The 20,129-nt window shown below is 38.9% G+C and overlaps 2 protein-coding genes across 2 annotated transcripts in view; one reads left to right on the top strand and one right to left on the bottom strand.

Moving 5' to 3' along the window:
- LOC133640914 (kinesin-like protein KIF3C) overlaps nt 1-5,282 on the top strand; it is a 56,655-nt gene extending 51,373 nt beyond the window's left edge. Inside the window, exon 8 of the mRNA XM_062034615.1 lies at nt 932-5,282. Coding sequence (XP_061890599.1) covers nt 932-1,019 — 88 coding nt within the window. The 3' untranslated portion in view covers nt 1,020-5,282. The remainder of the gene's footprint in view (nt 1-931) is intronic.
- A 4,380-nt stretch (nt 5,283-9,662) lies between these two features.
- On the bottom strand, nt 9,663-13,475 carry LOC133640915 (toll-like receptor 5). Its single transcript, XM_062034616.1, has 2 exons — nt 13,367-13,475; nt 9,663-12,318 (listed from the first exon to the last, which is right to left on the bottom strand). The coding sequence occupies exons 1-2, from the start codon at nt 13,418-13,420 to the stop codon at nt 10,474-10,476; spliced, it is 1,899 nt and encodes a 632-aa protein (XP_061890600.1). The 5' UTR covers nt 13,421-13,475; the 3' UTR covers nt 9,663-10,473.
- Nucleotides 13,476-20,129: the final 6,654 nt, after the last annotated feature.

Raw genomic sequence — 20,129 nt, forward strand, 5'->3', positions numbered from 1 at the left:
TCAAAGTTCGACTTCTACCTTGTTTACGTCTGTGACAACCTCCTTAAAGTTTTGTAATCAATCAGAAATATCAAGCAGATAAAATGTGCCAAACATGGATAAGTGTGGAGAGTGTTTTGTATTTTTCACATCATGCTTTGTAATGGATTCAAGTGGGTGTAATTTAGAATTGTTTGATGGTGCCAGGATTTTTTTATTATGATGTCCACAAAGTTCAGTGAGCAGGTTGTGTTATGTGTGACCATGTCTGTTGACATTTTGTGTTGTTTGGATTTTTTATATTTTTTTTGCACCATGACTAGGAAAGGTTGTTTGCAGTAGGTCATATAATTAAATGATGCACACTATAACCACCCAGGGTTTATTTTAAGTTCATTGCCCTGAACTACACACAATGTCTCTTCGATGGTGACGTAATAGTAGCATCAAATTTAAAATAAATGCAATTTCCCTGTGGGTAAATGTCCTCTTTAAACTCATGATGTCTCACGGGCTAAATTAAAGAAGTCAGTGGGCCGCACTTGGCCTGCTGGCTGTAATTTGGACACCCCTGTTTTAGGCCGTATCGCCCATCCCTAATTTTTCATTTGCGGTATCCAGTTACTGAGATGATATATTTTAATATTTGGGTGAAAAAAATAGCAACCTTTGCCATCAGTGAAGGAGTGAGATGCAATAATGTAAAGCACTTTAAGTCTACGTCGTGCATTAGCATGTAATTGAAAGATTAGCTTTTACTCCTCAGCCTTTGTAAATTATTCTGTAATGCATGGAGACCATATGTGGAATTATTCAGGATTAGACACCCCCATCAATCTCTCAGCAGCCTCTAATCCCATTGTGGAAACATAATCTTGTTAACCTAGGTTGTAATTCATACGACAACAACAAAGTCATTCTTATTTTAAATAACTCTCCCCTTTTTTTGCAGGTGTCAAAGCCAAAAATCTATCACTTCTTCCTCCTCTAATGTTTCCCTGACTTCTTGCACTACGGCTGTGCCCGCAGCAGCGCAATGAAGATTTTTTTTTTTTTAACCCCGTATTTATTTTAACGCAGTTTTGGTGCTGGGACGGTCAACACAAAATATAAACTCTTTTATCTTTTTTTGCGGGAAACTAAAGGACCTTACAAAAACGTATCATTCCGTTGCATGTGATCGAGTCTCTTAATGTTTCGATAAATGACGTGTGTGTGTGTGCGTGTGTGTGTGTGTGTGTGTGTGTGTGTGTGTGTGTGTGTGTGTGTGTGTGTGTGTGTGTGTGTGTGTGTCACCAAAGTGGCTTTTAACCTGTGTATGATATCTGTGTACATATTTCATGTGTTTGTGTCTTCTAGGGTAAAACGAAATGCCATCATGCATTCCTTCAAAGGGTTAACGTCCTGTTTGTGTTGCGCAGTAGGAAACGTGTCGCGTTCAGTGGCAGCTAATTTGGAAACCATGGTCACAATGTCTACCGTATTGACCCGAATGTGAGACAACTCTTCTCTTTCAAAACCTGTTTTTGGGAAAAAAATTGGACAACATTTGAATATCAGATGACACAATTTTTCATGAACCCCACTTCATTGATCATTATTAGCCTAAAATTAGCACCATAACTCCGTCTCTATTGTTTGCTAACTTGCCCGACCTTTGAGACTCTCTTTTTCACGGGTGTCTGTCACTGGTGATTACTGTGAGTGACAGGAAGAAAATCTCTAACTTGCTCGGTGGGGAGATGCCATTTGGGTCAATACGGTAATTTAAATGATAGTAGAGGATGCCTTAAAATCTAACCAAAAGGGAAAAAAAACACATTTTATTATTTTACAGTTCAGGTCATAATAAAGTAAAATCACAGATAAAATACTGTATAATACTGTACAAAGCGCTGTACAAAACATAGGTGAAGTAAAACAATTCAATTTAAAACCACAGGGGCAACATCATAAAAAGGATACAAAGTGGATTAAAATGATAGTTAAAAGGTGCATTAACTAAAAGCTTTACTAAAAAGAGAAGTTTTCAAATGTTCCTTAAAAGTTTCTTCAACATAGTCATGATCACGGAGGGACTGGTGCAAATTGTTCCAGAGTCTGGGAGCTGTAGCCTGGAATGCCTGAAAAACGAGTTTTTGGGATCTTTAGAAGACCCTGGTCTGAAGACCAGAGGCTGCGCCCTGAAGAGTAATAAAGAATCAGAAATGTGTTTTCATAAAAGTATCAATAACTATTCATGATATCGATAAAAACTATTTAAAAAAACTAACTTGCCCGACCTTTGATTTTTTATGGGTGATGACTGTGAGTGACGGGAAGAAAAGCTTTGACTTGCTTGGGGATATGTCATTCGGCTCACTACGGCAAAAGGGGTGCTCGAAAAAATTTAATTCACATCTGAATCGCGATACTTATTCATCCCGATTCTAGATGGATTCATAATTTTCAAAAATCAGTAAAAAAAAAAATTTTTTTTTTTTTTTTTTTAAAGGCCTACTGAAATTACATTTTTTTATTGAAACGGGGATAGCAGATCCATTCTATGTTTCATACTTGATCATTTCGCGACAGTGCCATATTTTTGCTGAAAGGATTTAGTAGAGAACATCGACGATAAAGTTCGCAACTTTTGGTCGCTGATAAAAAAAGCCTTGCCTGTACCGGAAGTAGCGTGACGTCAAAGGTTGAAAGGCTCCTTACATTTCCCCATTGTTTTCAAAGCAGCGAGAGCGATTCGGAACGAAAAAGCGACGATTACCCCATTAATTTGAGCGAGGATGAAAGATTTGTGGATGAGGAACGTGAGAGTGAAGGATTAGAGTGCAGTGCAGGACGTATCTTTTTTCGCTCTGACCGTAACTTAGGTACAAGCTGGCTCATTGGATTCCACACTCTCTCCTTTTTCTATTGTGGATCACGGATTTGTATTTTAAACCACCTCGGATACTATATCCTCTTGAAAAGGAGAGTCGAGAATGCGAAATGGACATTCACAGTGACTTTTATATCCACGACAATACATCGGCAAAACACTTTAGCTACGGAGCTAACCTGATAGCATCGGGCTTAACTGCATATAGAAACAAAAGAAATAAGCCCCTGACTGGAAGGATAGACAGAAAATCAACAATACTATTAAACCATGGACCTGTAACTACACGGTTAATGCTTTCCAGCCTGGCGAAGGTTAACAATGCTGTTGCTAACGACGCCATTGAAGCTTAGCAACGGGACCTCACAGAGCTATGCTAAAAACATTAGCTATCCACCTACGCCAGCCAGCCCTCATCTGCTCATCAACACCCGTGCTCACCTGCGTTCCAGCGATCGACGGTGCGACGAAAGACTTCACCCGATCACCGATGCAGTCGGCGGCTAGCGTCGGATAGCGCGTCTGCTATCCACCTCTAAGTCCTCCTGTTTGTGTTGCTGCAGCCAGCCGCTAATACACCGATCCCACCTACAACTTTCTTCTTTGCAGTCTTCATTGTTCATTAAACAAATTGCAAAAGAATTACCAACACAGATGTCCAGAATACTGTGGAATTTTGAGATGAAAACAGAGCTTTTTGTATTGGATTCAATGGAGTCCGAATACTTCCGTTTCAACGATTGTCGTCACGCGCATACGTCATCATACATAGACGTTTTCAACCGGAAGTTTAGCGGGAAATTTAAAATTGCACTTTATAAGTTAACCCGGCCGTATTGGCATGTGTTGCAATGTTAAGATTTTATCATTGATATATAAACTATCAGACTGCGTGGTCGGTAGTAGTGGCTTTCAGTAGGCCTTTCAAGAATACATTTTTTAAAATACGTTTTAGGCCATCTTCATGCTTACTTGCTGCGCATAAAAGTCATATGTCAGCAACCAAAAGAAGGTTTTGTAATCTGTAAATGTTTTATTATAAATATTTTATCAATTAATACAATATGAGAATCGTCACCCCAAGAATCGGAATCGTATCGAAACGTGAGGTGCCCAAAGATTGTAATTTAAATGACAAGAGTATCGGATGCCCTTACCTGAAATCTAATTAAAAGTAAAAAACATGTTTTGTTATATTTCAGTTCAAGTCTTACAAATATATTTAGAATTATAGTATAATATAATTATCAATATTGATAATATAGGTGAAGATTATTTCAAACAACCAAAACATCCTTCTGATACAATACAATGTTAGGTTTACGTACATAATAACGCATATGTATTTAGACAATGGGACATTTATTTAAGAAGTGTGTATATAAATATATATATATGATAATGGATAAATCTATTAATTGTTACAAATGTGCTGGATTACTGGCAGCAATTTAAACCAATACTACTAGTTTGTGATCTAAACAGGAGTTCAGAACAGCCACATGGGGAAAAAAATAAAATAAATATTGTTAATACAAAAAAGAACACATTGGGCAACTTACTGTAAAACAGACCTAAAGGTCAGCAGAACCATGTGACTTCTCCTAGCCAATCAGCGTAAAGAAAGATTATAATGCCATATTATGAAAGAAAGAAGTGTATATTATAGAAATATTTACATTATTTGGAGATATTAAAAGAAAAAAAGATACAATGTAAATGTGTTTCCATCAAACTCTAGTGCACACAGCATACAAACCAGACATTTTTAGACACGTGAGTGGCGGTCACTGAGCATATCTGAGCACCTAATTGACCCAGTTTTTTTCCAGGAAGAACTGATTCACCCAAATGTTCACGTTGAGTGTCGTCCAATGAAAGTGAAAGTAGAAGTAAATGCAATTGACCTTTAAAAACAGGAAGTACTGTAGTGATTGTGTGATGAATACTAAACGTGCAAAGCGAGAGGATTGTTTTGATTAGGTTACAGATGAAAGAAAACTACGAGTCAGGGTAGATTTTCATTGTGTATGTTTAATAATGCTTTTTAAAAAAATTATTTATTGGATTTTATCCGCTATTCATACATTTAAACTCTGATGGTAACAGCAGGGTGAATGTGATTGCTCTTTACACATGGTCTCCTTGTTATACACGTGTCCGTTCTGTGTCGGGATTGTAAAATATCACATGCCGATGGAGGAGGGTAGGAAAAAGAGGAAAAAGGATGGGAGGGGGGGTGGATGTAGTGAGCCAAAGACAATCAGGAAGTGAGGAAGGACTGTGGAGGAGGTGGATACGGAGCCAGTCTCCATGGTAACCTGCCAGTGGAGGGATTGGATGGTGGGGGGGTCGCGTATATCTCTATGTGGTTGTAAAAAAGCTGAGCTCGTCTGTCTTGATTGGGGGGAAACACTAATAAAAACACTTTCAAAAGCAATTACTTGGTACTTTTAATGCTATTTGAGCAATTTGCCAACCATTTTCTCAAAAGACTTGGATATACATTATAGTGTATGTTCAGCTTGTGTAGCAGTCCTGCATATATCCACTACCCACGGAATCCATTCTTGTTCTAAATAGCCAGCAAAGTGTCCAATATACAGTCAAGCATGGTGGGGGTGGGGGTGCACAAGTGTTGGTGGCACTGTGGAGCTGCGGTTCATTCACCTCCTCAGTCCATTTGTAATCAACATACCAGGTAATCTGTTTCAACCTAACAATATTACTTGTTTTATATTTATACTGTAAACAAGTATTCCATAATGATTGCGTTGGTTGTATAGGTGGTATACATGAACAATATCGAGGTGAATTTGTGTCTTTATAACAAAAGTATTTTTTGGACAGTGAATTTATGCAACTTAATTTTGTGATCTGAATAATTTTTATGTCAAATTATGCCAACAATTTTATTGAATAAAATATATGTGTTTAAAAATTCAGTTTGCAAAAATACAGTGCTTTACAATGCATGTGTAAAAAAAAAAGTGTATAAAAATTAAATAGTAAATATGAATTTAGTGTGACAAAAAAAATAGATCCAAAAAAATTCAGTGTATAAAAATAAAAATCATTGCAGAAATACTTGGTGCTTTAATACAAAAACATTTTTACACTGCATTTTTTTGCAATCTTTTTTTACTCTGAATTAAAAAAAAAAAAATGTTTACACCTAATTTTTACACGTTGAATTTCAAAGCACTGTATTTTGACGAACTGCATTTTTGAACAAACATACATGCATGCACCCACCTTCTTCCGCTTATCCGAAGTCAGGTCGCGGGGGCAGCAGCCTAAGCAGAGCAGCCCAGACTTCCCTGGGAGACATAGTCTCTCCACCGTGTCCTGGGTCTTCTCTGTGGTCTCCTACCGGTCGGACTCACCCTAATCACCTCCCGAGGTAGACTTTCGGGGGGCATTCTGACCAGATGCCCAAAAACCACCTCATCTGGCTCCTCTCTATGTGGAGGAGCAGCGGCTTTACTCTCAGCTCCGACTGAATGACAGAGTTTCTCACCCTATCTCTAAGAGAGAGTCCCGCCACCCGATGAAGGAAACTCATTTCGGCCACTTGTACCCGTGATCTTGTCCTTTCGGTCATAACCCAAAACTCATGACCATAGGTGAGGATGGGAACGTAGATGGACCGGCAAAATAAGAGCCTTTCCTTCTTCACCACGACAATACACACACACACACACTTTGCTCACACATTTTTTATTCATTGAAATTGTCAGCATAATTCAGTTTATGAAATCCAAATGTAAAAAAAACCTAAAAAATGTAGTTACATAATTCTGTGTCAAAAATATTTTGTAATAAAGACAGAAATTAATGATATGATAAAATATTAAATCATGGTCTCAAACAGTTTTTTTTTTTTTTTCAAAGGCATGAGAAAAATAAAGAAAAACATATTTTTCAAACGTGTAAAGCCAGGCGGTGTTTTCCCACATTGAATCCAATGTAGGCCAACATTAGTTAGGCAGGTATAGTTGACTATATAAAACATACTGTAATTCATTATGTTGTGTTATTTACAAATACTTCAATAATGCACAATTTAGGTCATTTTTTGGCTGCGTTATATAAGAAAAAAATGTAGGCATAGGATTTTTTAATTTTTTTTTAACGTTATGTAATCTGAAGTGTTTGAAGAGTACTGGTCAATCCAAGAAGAACAATATATAATAAAAAAAAGCTAGCATTAATCATGTATATACACTGATTAATCACACAGTTTATTTTGCGTGCACATGCTCCTTTAGCTTAGCCGCAGATGGTTACCTGAAAGGTGGTGCAAGTCAGTGACCAGGTCAATTAATCTTTTTTTTTTAATATATATTTAATTTAATTCAATGTTATACTGTAATGACAAGTTGTTTAGTGTGGTGCATCTGTGGATGTCCTGCAGGAGACAACAGGGAATTTACTTCCCCTCATGCAATTTGAGTCTTATCTGCAGATGACTTACAGGCAAGGAGAGGCCTCATTTTCATCCCCCCCGCCTGTACGGTAATTAAATATTTCATGATCAGCGCAGTTGTATTAGGACAGCGTTTTAGATCATTTTGCAGTGGCGCAATTGTCCAATGAATTACATTTGTACAAATATCCTCTTATTTTTCATCATATTTTATCAAATAATTCATAAAAAAACCTACCAATGTACACTAGAAGAGGATGATAGGAGAAGCCGGATGGAGGCTCTTTGCTGCCCTCTGCTGTTAGAATAGAGTAAATGCCTCCAGAGTCCACTTTTATTACGATTGACTAATACGCTTTTACTCTTATAATCCAAAAGGGATCCGCTCATAAAAGTGTTATAGGTCAGTAATAAAAGAGTGAAATATTTGAGGTTGGGTAATTGCAGCCTTGAATAGGTCAATAATTTATGAAAACATTGGTTTTGATGCAGAAGACAAAAAAGTTAAATTTTACAGAGTTAAAGGAGCCATATGTAATAATTTCATGTCAAGTCATCATTAAATGGCCTTGATATGTCAAAAGGCATTAATAAATCATGTTTTTTTCGAATACCTCTGTAACTGATAACAGTAGTTCAGCCGGGATATGCTCCTTTTAAAATTAGATTTTCTGCCCCGGAATCTTGTTATTGTTTTCATTTCCATGTCCCACCCTCTACCGTTTGACCAATTACAAAGTACGTGAATGTGTCACATCCAGGTTGCCAGTTACACACCGCCATCTTCGTCTAGCTACTGCCACTGGTAAAGTTACTAAACATGTCAGACCTTAGTAAATCTAAAAGGCGTCGTTACGATTCTCAACTTATTCATGACAAAGCCAGGAACAAAACTAGGATTTGTATCGGGGATGCCTTCGAAAGATGAAGACGATTGAAGACGGAGAAGATTTTTCATATGACGCCAAACTTGCTAATTTCCTCCTTGATAGGTAAGTAAGGTATTTACATTTTCTTATTACTTGTAATAAATTGACATTTTGTATGTAAACTATATTGTCCAATACAGTCTATGATCTTGTCTAATAAAACTAGTAAGTTCGTTCCAACATTAGCACGGCTGTCATCATGGCAATGTGAAACGTATGGAGACCGCCAAATCACATGATGAAATAATTCCTCGTTCGTGTTTGCAGATTGTGGACTACATGTACCAAGTTATATGGCAATCTGAAATGTTTGAAACAGTAGCCTGTAGGCATACCTGGGTAAAATGTCTCCTCCTTAGTTTTGGGCGCAATCTCTACTTATTTTCACCAGTATAACTATTGCTAGTGTTGGTTGTAGTTTGTTTTAGTCTATGTTTTTTGATAGTACTGACAATAATTATATGACTCGACGTCCACTACACCGGTCGCCCAGGCTGGGAGGGGGTCCCCACATCTGCGGTCCCCTCCAAGGTTTCTCATTGTCATCCCATTGGGTTGATTTTTTTCTTGCCCTGATGTGGAATCTGAGCCGAGGATGTCGTTGTGGCTTGTGCAGCCCTTTGAGACACTCGTGATTTAGGGCTATATAAGTAAACTTTGATTGATTGATTGATTGATTGATTGATTGCCATTTGTTGTGATGCTTTATGTGATATTGTACTTCTTCCTGAAAATAGCCTAATTTCTGTGTAAAATGTGTTGGTTAGAGATTTGTTATTGACAAAACGCTTGTCTATTCAGTTATTATGGTCACAGCACCTCAACATCTAGTAAGAGGCAATGGAAGTTTAAAGTTCCTTGGAGTAGCCCAGTCGACCGAGCTGGATTTGGCTGCGTATCTGGCAACCTCAGTCAGGGAGAGAGGGACGGGACTACAGAATTTTGACCGTGATTACAGTACCATTTCTGGCCACATTATTACATAAGGCTCCTTTAATGAGCTAAATTGAGAGAAAAAGCTGGCAGTATTTGGTTGAGTTTGACTTAACAGAAGTATTTCATACATATGTACCATGTTATATATACCTGCCCAAGATCATTACCATTGCATTTCAGTAGTTTCATGACAGTTTAACTCATTTACGGTCATCAAAGCTCTGAGAATTATGCAACTTGGTTTTTAGTGCCACCTGGTGGTTAAGGAGCGCAACTACACCAAAACAATATCCCTAGGGAGGTGTTTCGGGCACGTCCGACCGGTAGGAGGCCACGGGGAAGACCCAGGACACGTTGGGAAGACTATGTCTCCCGGCTGGCCTGGGAACGCCTCGGGATCCCCCGGGAGGAGCTGGACGAAGTGGCTGGGGAGAGGGAAGTCTGGGCTTCCCTGCTTAGGCTGCTGACCCCGCGACCCGACCTCGGATAAGCGGAAGAAGATGGATGGAAGAGGAGATTCATTCGATATATATTTTTTCCATTAATTTTTTTATTGACATCCAACATCAGACAATCCTATCCATCACATCATATTTACATACATCATATATCTGTTGTCTGCCGAAATGTCAGAATATTGTTCTGTTTATATCCCAACGATGCCGCCCCCCCTAAAAGAAAGAAACATCAAGAAAACAAAATAATGATATTTACAGATCAATCAATAAATAAAGAAAAAATAATAATAATAATAACAAAAAAATAAAATAATCATAATAATCAGAAATAAAATAAAAGAATATGAACAGATAGTAAATAAAAAAATTTGTACAAAATAAAAATACATTTTTTTAGACAGTACAATCACTAATTCGAGAAATTAAAATCAGGCATATGGGGCGTGACATAATTGACCCAGTTTTTCCAGTATGAAGTACATTTCTCCAATTTATAATTTTTCGATTTTAATGGAAAATACATAGTAATATGCCAAGATTACAGTTTGTTTAAAAAGCAGTTTTAATGGGAGTCAATGGGACTGAAAGAGGTCTTAAAAGAAAGTGTGCCTACTTTGTTTTTATATCCGATTCTAACAACGGTGCAATCAAAAACACAATGCAATTTGATATAAGAAATGTTGTAAAAACCTTCTGGTGTAATTTTTGACCTTTGACCTTTAAACTGAACAATCATCTCACTTAAGGAAAACATTGAATGCCTCTTTTGGGTACTGGGGTGCACAAGTGTTAAGATATCAAATCTGGTAACTCTTAACACATGCCTCAGTTTAAGACACTGGGCTATGCTAAATGTGAAAATCCCTGCTAAGAGCTTTCAGTGGCAAGAAGATGAGTGTGGTAATCCAAAAGAGGAACTTTATGAAAACCAACAGGAAATTCACACCTGAATTCTTCAACGGGATTTAAGAAGGTTACATTTGTCTTGTTCAGCCATGTCAAGAAGCTCCTCAGGTTTGCGTCACAGCGGAATCGATTCATCTTTAAATCGAGGCTGCCGAGAGAACCGAAAGCGGTCGGATCGGGAGACACTATGAAGTTATCTGCCAGATGAAGTGACTTCAGGCTTCTGGGAAATATATGAGGCTGGAGATGCGTTAAGGCATTAGATGAGAGGTCCAGCTCCATAAGTGCGGTGAGATGCTTAAAGATGCCCTGAGGAAGAGCACGTAAGGCATTGGAGCTCAGGTTAAGTTTGACCACATGATGGTTGAGGATGTTGAGGCAGGTGCCATGAGACCACATGGACTGCAGATTTATGCCGTGGAGATCTAACACGTCAACACTGCCCACCCCTTGGGGTGTGGAGCACCACTTGACTGGGTTGTCTCCATGGTGGAGCTGCCGGAGGTGTTTCAGCTTAACTCCCAGCAGGTTTTCCACTCTATTGCCTTCGATGTTTAAATATGTGATATTCGAGGCAAATACAGAGAAACCGTCCATCGATGTTAATTTATTGTCCTTCAAATAGAGATGGTTTAAACTCGGCAGAGGACTGGGGAATCCAAGCTGCCTTAGAGAGTTTCCAGTCAGTTTTAAAACTTTTAGACTCAAAAGTCCTCTGAACGCCTGAAAGCCCAACACGCCGATGTGATTACTCGATAAATCCAACACTTGTAAGTTTCTTAGAGGAGCAAAACTGTGGGAGTAGATTTCCCCGAGTAAATTCCAAGACAGGTTGAGCGCCTTTAAACCTTCCTGGCCCTCAAAGGCACCTTTGTGTATCTGATTGACTTTGTTTCCTGAGAGGTCAATGATTTTAGCGTCTGGTAGGAGACTGAATACTCCTTTTTGGAGTGCAAATATCCTGTTTTTAGACAGATCCAGAAAACTGAGAGAACTGTTCTGTAGGCCTTCAAATGTGCTTCTGTCTACATCCTGGAGGTTGCTAAATGAGAACCCTTTACCGATGTGTCCTGATAGCTTGAGATGGGAGATCTTTGTGCCGTCGACGGCCTTGAAAAACATCTTTAATTTGGCTATACTCAAGCCGTTATGAGACAAGTCAAGAGTTTTGAAGGATGTTCCTCTGAAAGGATTCCCACAATCATGCCAGTCATTGCTGTTCATAACATGAAGGCTGTTTGACTCCAAATTCACATATTCAAAGTGCTTCCCTTGAAAAGCGGCCAGGTCGGGCTCGCATATTTTGTTGATACGATTTAGTTTTAGATTCAGATGTTTCAGATTGGTCATATTGGCAAAAAACGTTGAAGGCTGCAGTCTCTTTATGTGGTTAGCAAAGAGGTTAAGTGTCTCTAAAGACGTCAGCGGCTTCAGATAGTCGCCCTGCAGGATGGAATCTTCAAGACCACAGTAATCCAGGTGGAGACTCTGCAAACTGGACAATCCTGAAAAGGCGTGAGGCTCCAGTTGAAGTCTGACATTGAAGCCAAGAACCAACTTCTTGAGGCGTCTTTGCCTAATGAATGTTTGGTCTCTGATTACAAGGGGTGAATACTGGCGACCCAGGTCCAGATCCTGTAGCACCTCCAGGCCAGACAAAGAGGTGGCGTTGAGCTCCCTGATGTGGTTCATTTCCAGGTACAGGTGGGTGATGTTGGGAGGCAGAACAGGAACCCAATACAGATTCTTGAAGGCACAGTTGGCTACAGGGCCCACTATGAGGCAGGACGTGTGGCAGCCTGGCACCTGTAAGTTGGTAATTGATTTGTTTAAAATGCCAACACAGGTTTAAAATCAACTAAAAATAAATAATATTGACAAATATTTGACATTTGAAGGAGATTATGGTCAAACTGAATACAGTAGGTCAGCGGTCTTCAGATACATTAGATTGCATGATTAAATTGTCCTTCTAGACCCCTAGAGGTCACCATTGTCACTTGATCCTCCTCCAACAGATACCATATATTGATCCAACTACTGTATTACAGAGATGTTCAGCTTTTGCAGGCCAAGGACACCCAAACTAATTAAAACTGTATAAAATTGTATTTTCAATTAAACTATAGTCATAATGGTACAAAACCCAAAACCAGGGAAGTTGGCACGTTGTGTAATTCATAAATTAAAACAGAATACAATGATTTGCAAACCCTTTTCAACTTATATTCAATTGAATAGACTGCAAAGTCAAGATATTTAATGTTCGAACTGAGGAACTTAGTTATTTTTTTTTCCAAATAACCATTAACTTAGAATTTTATGGCAGCAACACATTGCAAAAAAGTTGGCACAGGGGTATTTTTACCACTGTGTTACATGGCCTTTCCTTTTAACAACACTCAGTAAACGTTTGGGAACTGAGGAGACCAATTTTTGAACCCACTGGGTCACGGAACCCCTGTACAAAATAATGTTTTAAAAATAATCTAGTCCTAAAGGTACTCTAACTAATCGCTAATCGCTAGCTGGCGACTAGCGTGTTAATTGTAGCTAATTTAAATGCTAATATGAATATAATAACGATTATTTATCCATGTTTTTATTTTTTAATTAAATTTGTGTTTATTTATCAAAGTTTGTTTAAAAAAGAAAAATTGAGTAGAGAGTATCAATATGTATTATTAAAACATGTCTAATCAAACAAAAATTTTAGGGAAGACCTCTGTTGACAACCACCCTTTTGAAGACCTGTTTTTGGAATGACTTTTTAAAGACACAATGACACAAAAAAAATAATGTAATAAAAACTGTTAACCAATATACTAATATTGACCTTTTAAGGCGTTCCTACCTGTCGGAGGATGAAGACAACGATTACAAGAAAGGAAGACAACTTTATCATCATCTTGCTTTTTAGCGGAAAAATGAACCTCACTGAGCTTGTTGTGTTTTTATTTGGCTTGTGGTGGACATTGACCCGCAAACGTACTGTAAACATGACGCACAACAGGATTTCCCGTTTTGCCTCTTTTGTACAGATTTGCAACAAGAGGGGAAGAACATTGTTTGTAGGTTTGGTATAATATTAGGTCTTTTTGTATTGAAATAAAGCGTGTAAACTTGTTTGTTCAATCACAAACCCCACAGTGCAGCACACAAATAATAAAAATATGTCTTTCATTTGTGTCTTCCTAAATCTTTACAAAGTGATGGAGGTTCTGGTGTGTTTGTATACCATTTGATCACACGGGCCCGCTGAATTTCACAACCACAGGACAATGGAAGTTAGTCCAAAGGATCAAAGGAAAACCCAGTCCATAGTTTATTCTATTCTCAGAATTTTATCCATCTATCCATCTACTGTATCTAACATAATAGGGGACATGTGTCAGCCTAGTATCCTGAAGAGTGTTATTTTGTTTTACCATCGCAACAATTAAAATGTATTATTTCTCAGATTAGTAATAATGACAACATGTATCAGTTTATTAGGAATAAAAAAGTCTGGTTGTGTTGCTAGCAAAGTTAGCCAACAGGCTAAAAACAAGCTAATCCAAACAATTCAAAACCCCACTTAAAGGCCTACTGAAACCCACTACTACCGACCACGCAGTCTGATAGTTTATATATCAATGATGAAATCTTAACATTGCAACACATGCCAATACGGCCGGGTTAACTTATAAAGTGCAATTTTTAATTTCCCGCTAAACTTCTGGTTGAAAACGTCTATGTATGATGACGTATGCGCGTGATGTCAATCGTTGAAACGGAAGTATTCGGACACCATTGAATCCAATACAAAAAGCTCTGTTTTCATTTCAAAATTCCACAGTATTCTGGACATCTGTGTTGGTGAATCTTTTGCAATTTGTTTAATGAACAATGAAGACTGCAAAGAAGAAAGTTGTAGGTGGGATCGGTGTATTAGCGGCTGGCTGCAGCAACACAACCAGGAGGACTTTGACTTGGATAGCAGACGCGCTATCCGACGCTAGCCGCCGACCGCACGGATGATCGGGTGAAGTCCTACGTCGCGCCGTCGATCGCTGGAACGCAGGTGAGCACGGGTGTTGATGAGCAGATGAGGGCTGGCTGGCGTAGGTGGATAGCTAATGTTTTTAGCATAGCTCTGTGAGGTCCCGTTGCTAAGTTAGCTTCAATGGCGTCGTTAGCAACAGCATTGTTAAGCTTCGCCAGGCTGGAAAGCATTAACCGTGTATTTACAGGTCCATGGTTTAATAGTATTGTTGATTTTCTGTCTATCCTTCCAGTCAGGGGTTTATTTATTTTGTTTCTATCTGCAGTTAAGCCCGATGCTATCACGTTAGCTCCGTAGCTAAAGTGCTTCGCCGATGTATTGTCGTGGGGATAAAAGTCACTGTGAATGTCCATTTCGCGTTCTCGACTCTCATTTTCAAGAGGATATAGTATCCGAGGTGGTTTAAAATACAAATCCGTGATCCACAATAGAAAAAGGAGAAAGTGTGGAATCCAATGAGCCCTTGTACCTAAGTTACGGTCAGAGCGAAAAAAGATATGTCCTGCACTGCACTCTAACCCTTCACTCTCACTTTCCTCATCCACGAATCTTTCATCCTCGCTCAAATTAATGGGGTAATCATTGCTTTCTCGGTCCGAATCGCTCTCGCTGCTGGTGTAAACAAAGTGCAAATGTGAGGAGCCCTTCAACCTGTGACGTCACGCTACTTCCGGTACAGGCAAGGCTTTTTTTATCAGCGACCAAAAGTTGCAAACTTTATCGTCGATGTTCTCTACTAAATCTTTTCAGCAAAAATATGGCAATATCACGAAATGATCAAGTATGACACATAGAATGGATCTGCTATCCCCGTTTAAATAAGAAAATTTCATTTCAGTAGGCCTTTAAGAACTTTTAGTTTTGATTGATTTTGGCGGCACCAGTGGACAAAAGCGGTAGTGTTTTGCCAGAAAAAAAAACACATTTCCCATGAGGGCTAGCGCATATACCTTCACACTGACATCATGTCCGCTGTACTATTGGCACACATTACAAATATTTCGTCTGTAATGGCTATGCTGATGTTAAAAAGCAGACTCAATCAACAAATGATCTTGGATTGCGCTACAGAAATGACGCTGGTACCAAGAATATATCAGGAGGTACGAAGCAAAGAAAGACCGGCGGGAGAGTTTTTACGAAGGAAGTAGCGTAGAACTGCGAACTATCATGATGGTGGCTATTTATTGCTACCATGCAAATTTCCATTATCATTTTGATTTGAGCATCAAAAAGGTACTTACTAGTTTAGCAGAAACACACCCCATGGAACATCAGCTAAAAATCCCTCATCTTCGAGCTCACGCCAGCAAGTGAAAGCCAGGCCTATGTAGATCCTTGACTTTCCTTTTATCCATGTAACCTCCCTTTTTCTTTTTTTGTCTCCTCAGACAAAACTTTTTGTTTCTTTGGTTGTTTTACAGCTTTGGCCATGATAACAGCAATTGCACATATGGGCATTCTTCTTCTTCTTCTTTAGTTTTCTGTTTGTATTTAACAAATGGGGAAAGGAGGAGTGATGTATGCCGTAAAGCAAGTCAGCACATTTGTAGTTTTTTGTGTGGCAGAGTTCCTGCCACCCTCCTCAATGTCGTTAAGTGCCAGTGAGAGCGATACAGACCCCCTCAGGGCATGACAGAGATATCATTCAACTAGTTGTAAGTCCTTGTATCATCCCAAAAGTTATGACAATATTTTATGAAGGTTGAAAAGTTACTTAGTGCTGCTTTAAAGTCTTTGACATTTGGAAACTGTTTCAAGCTGAATTTTTTTAAAATTACAGTAAACATTTTAGCCATTTACCCAGCAGGCACAACACATTGATACAACGTTGATTAAACATACAGGTACTTTAAAACTGACGTTGGTGTCTGACGTTGGATCCACATTGTCGTTCAAAGGTCAAATCAACGTCAGAACCTGCCATTGAATAAACGTTGTCAAAAACCATGTTGTTTCAATGTTGTATTTGTGTTGTGGAATGTTGGTTGGGAAATTACCAAAATTCAATGGTCAAATAAACGTCAGAACACAACATTGATTAAACGTCGTCAAAAAGCCTGTTGTTCCGACGTTATGTTTGAGTTGCTCAACGTCATGACCTAAATCAACAAGTTCTCAACGTTGTTTTAAGGTCTTGTGCCTGCTGGGTACTGTATAAATAATTGATTGTGATGTGTGTCTTCAGATGAATGTAATAAAACATTTAAAAAAAAAAAAAACTTTACAGTCTCTTTATGTCTTGGCAGAGGTTAAATTTCAGCTTCTTGAAGTACTGTAGACTTTATCATTTTGTATTTTACAATTATGAATTAAGTAAGACGGTATGTATCACTTTATTAGGAATAATAGGTTACTACGCTACAGTGGCTAGCAAAGTTAGCCAAAAGGCTAATGACTAATGAAATATTCAAACACAGTGTTACTGTTCAAACTGTGTTTATTGTTACAGTAGCCAAAAATATTAAATATACTTGTGAAATAAAACCTATGCCTTGTTTTTAATGAATACTTGGGCCCAATATGCTAGAATAGTTTAATGTTGGTAATTATGGTGGTACTTGGAGAGCCAGGTGTTTTCTGAGGTGGTACTTGGTGAAAAAGTTTGACAACCACTGTAGGAGGCCACGGGGAAGACCCAGGACACGTTGGGAAGACTATGTCTCCCGGCTGGCCTGGGAACGCCTCGGGATCCCCCGGGAAGAGCTGGACGAAGTGGCTGAGGAGAGGAAAGTCTGGGCTTTCCTGCTTAGGCTGCTGCCCCCGCGACCCGACCTCGGATAAGCGGAAGAAGATGGATTGATGTTCTAGATCATTTTTAGATCTATAGATTATACGTCTTTGTTATTTTCTGAGAAATTACATTTGTAAAGTAAATAACTGCCTGCCTGGAATTTTTGTGTTATTATTCTTATGTACTTCCAAGATAACAAACTGTTTTTCCTTGGTCCATAAGAACATTGACCACGCTAACCTTCACTTCCCATAGCTAGAACTACAAGTGCAATATCTGGAACTCTACTATGCACATAACCCCACACCCAAGTGCAATTAATACCTCTGTGTGCCTTATATTTATATCTACCTTACCAATTAGGACTGTTCATATTTTATTGCTGCTAACATCAAGTATATACAGTAGTATGCAGTGTATTGTATATTCATAGCTACCTTACTAATGAAGACTGTTTACAATTTATTGCTGTTAACGTAAAGTACATACAAACCCCAAAACCAGTGAAGTTGGCACGTTGTGTAAATCGTAAAAATAAAAACAGAATACAATGATTTGCAAATCCTTTTCAACCTATATTTAATTGAATAGACTGCAAATACAAGATACTTAACGTTCGAACTGGAAAACTTTGTTATTTTTTTTGCAAATATTAGCTCATTTGGAATTTGATGCCTGCAACATGTTTCAAAAAAGCTGGCACAAGTGGCAAAAAAGGCTGAGAAAGTTGAGGAATGCTCATCAAACACTTATTTGGAACATCCCACAGATGAACAGGCTAATTGGCAACAGGTGGTTGCCATGATTGGGTATAAAAGCAGTATAAAGATTGGGCGGGGGTCACCACTTTGTGAACAAATGCGTGAGCAAATTGTCGAACAGTTTAAGAACAACATTTCTCAACGAGCTATTGCAAGGAATTTAGGGATTTCACCATGTAAGGTCTGTATTATCATCAAAAGGTTCAAATAATCTGAAGAAATCACTGCACGTAAGCAGTATGCCCGTTACCTTGGATCCCTTAGACGGTAATGCATCAAAAACCGACATTAGTGTGTAAAAGATATCACCACATGGGCTCAGGAACACTTCAGAAAACCACTGTCAGTAGCTACAGTTTGTCATTACATCTGTAAGTGCAAGTTTAAACTACTATGCAAAGCGAAAGTTATTTATCAACAACACCCAGAAACGCCAGCGGCTTCGCTGGGCCCGAGCTCATCTAAGATGGACAGATATACATAAATGACATGTCATCAGCATGCGAGTGTGAATTGTTCTTGTTTGCGGATGACTCGGCCCTGCTGGTATCAGACAAGGACAAGTCACAGGTGGAGAAAATCCTCAGTGCTGAACTCTGTAGATATTGCACCTGGCTCGCTGACAACAAGCTATCCATACACTTGGGTAAAACGGAATCCATCCTGTTTGGGTCCCACATCAACCTTAAGAAAGTCAATGACTTCCCTTTAAAAGTGGATGACATTGTTATCACCAGGAAAGATGAGGTCACCTACCTAGGTTCCATTCTAGAGGCTAATCTTTCCTGTGATAAAATGGCAACCAAGGTAATCAAAAAGGTCAACCAACGAATGAGATTTCTCTATAGAATCTCCTCTCTGGTCAACAAAAGCACCATGAGGATTCTAGCAGGAACTCTCGTTCAACCCTTTTTCGATTACGCATGCACCTCCTGGTACCCTAGCACCTCCAAAACCCTCAAATCTAAACTCCAAACATCCCAGAACAAGCTAATCAGATTACTTCTAGACCTCCACCCCAGATCACACCTCATTCCTACCCACTTCTTCAAAGTGGGCTGGCTCAGGGTGGAGGACAGAGTAAAACAACTTGCACTGAGCCTGGTCTATAAAATTCGCTACACCTCCCTGATACTGAAGTACATGTCAAACTACTTCCTTAAATGACCGCCATAACCACAACACCAGGGGGAGCTCCACAAACCACGTTAAACCCAGATTCCGATCTACAAACCCTGTTTCCATATGAGTTGGGAAATTGTGTTAGATGTAAATAAAAACGGAATACAATGATTTGCAAATCATTTTCAACCCATATTCAGTTGAATATGCTACAAAGACAACATATTTGATGTTCAAACTGATAAACATTTTTTTTTGTGCAAATAATCATTAACTTTAGGATTTGATGCCAGCAACACGTGACAAAGAAGTTGGGAAAGCTGGCAATAAATACTGATGAAGTTGAGGAATGCTCATCAAACACTTATTTGGAACATCCCACAGGTGAACAGGCAAATTGGGAACAGGTGGGTGCCATGATTGGGTATAAAAGTAGATTCCATGAAATGCTCAGTCATTCACAAACAAGGATTGGGCGAGGGTCACCACTTTGTCAACAAATGCGTGAGCAAATTGTTGAACAGTTTAAGAAAAACCTTTCTCAACCAGCTATTGCAAGGAATTTAGGGATTTCACCATCTACGGTCCGTAATATCATCAAAGGGTTCAGAGAATCTGGAGAAATCACTGCACGTAAGCAGCTAAGCCTGTGACCTTCGATCCCTCAGGCTGTACTGCATCAACAAGCAACATCAGTGTGTAAAGGATATCACCACATGGGCTCAGGAACACTTCAGAAACCCACTGTCAGTAACTACAGTTGGTCGCTACATCTGTAAGTGCAAGTTAAAACTCTCCTATGCAAGGCGAAAACAGTTTATCATCAACACCCAGAAACGCCGTCGGCTTCGCTGGGCCTGAGCTCATCTAAGATGGACTGATACAAAGTGGAAAAGTGTTCTGTGGTCTGACGAGTCCACATTTCAAATTGTTTTTGGAAACTGTGGACGTTGTG

This window comes from Entelurus aequoreus, linkage group LG23 (genome assembly GCF_033978785.1).
Source record: "Entelurus aequoreus isolate RoL-2023_Sb linkage group LG23, RoL_Eaeq_v1.1, whole genome shotgun sequence".
Taxonomy (NCBI): domain Eukaryota; kingdom Metazoa; phylum Chordata; class Actinopteri; order Syngnathiformes; family Syngnathidae; genus Entelurus; species Entelurus aequoreus.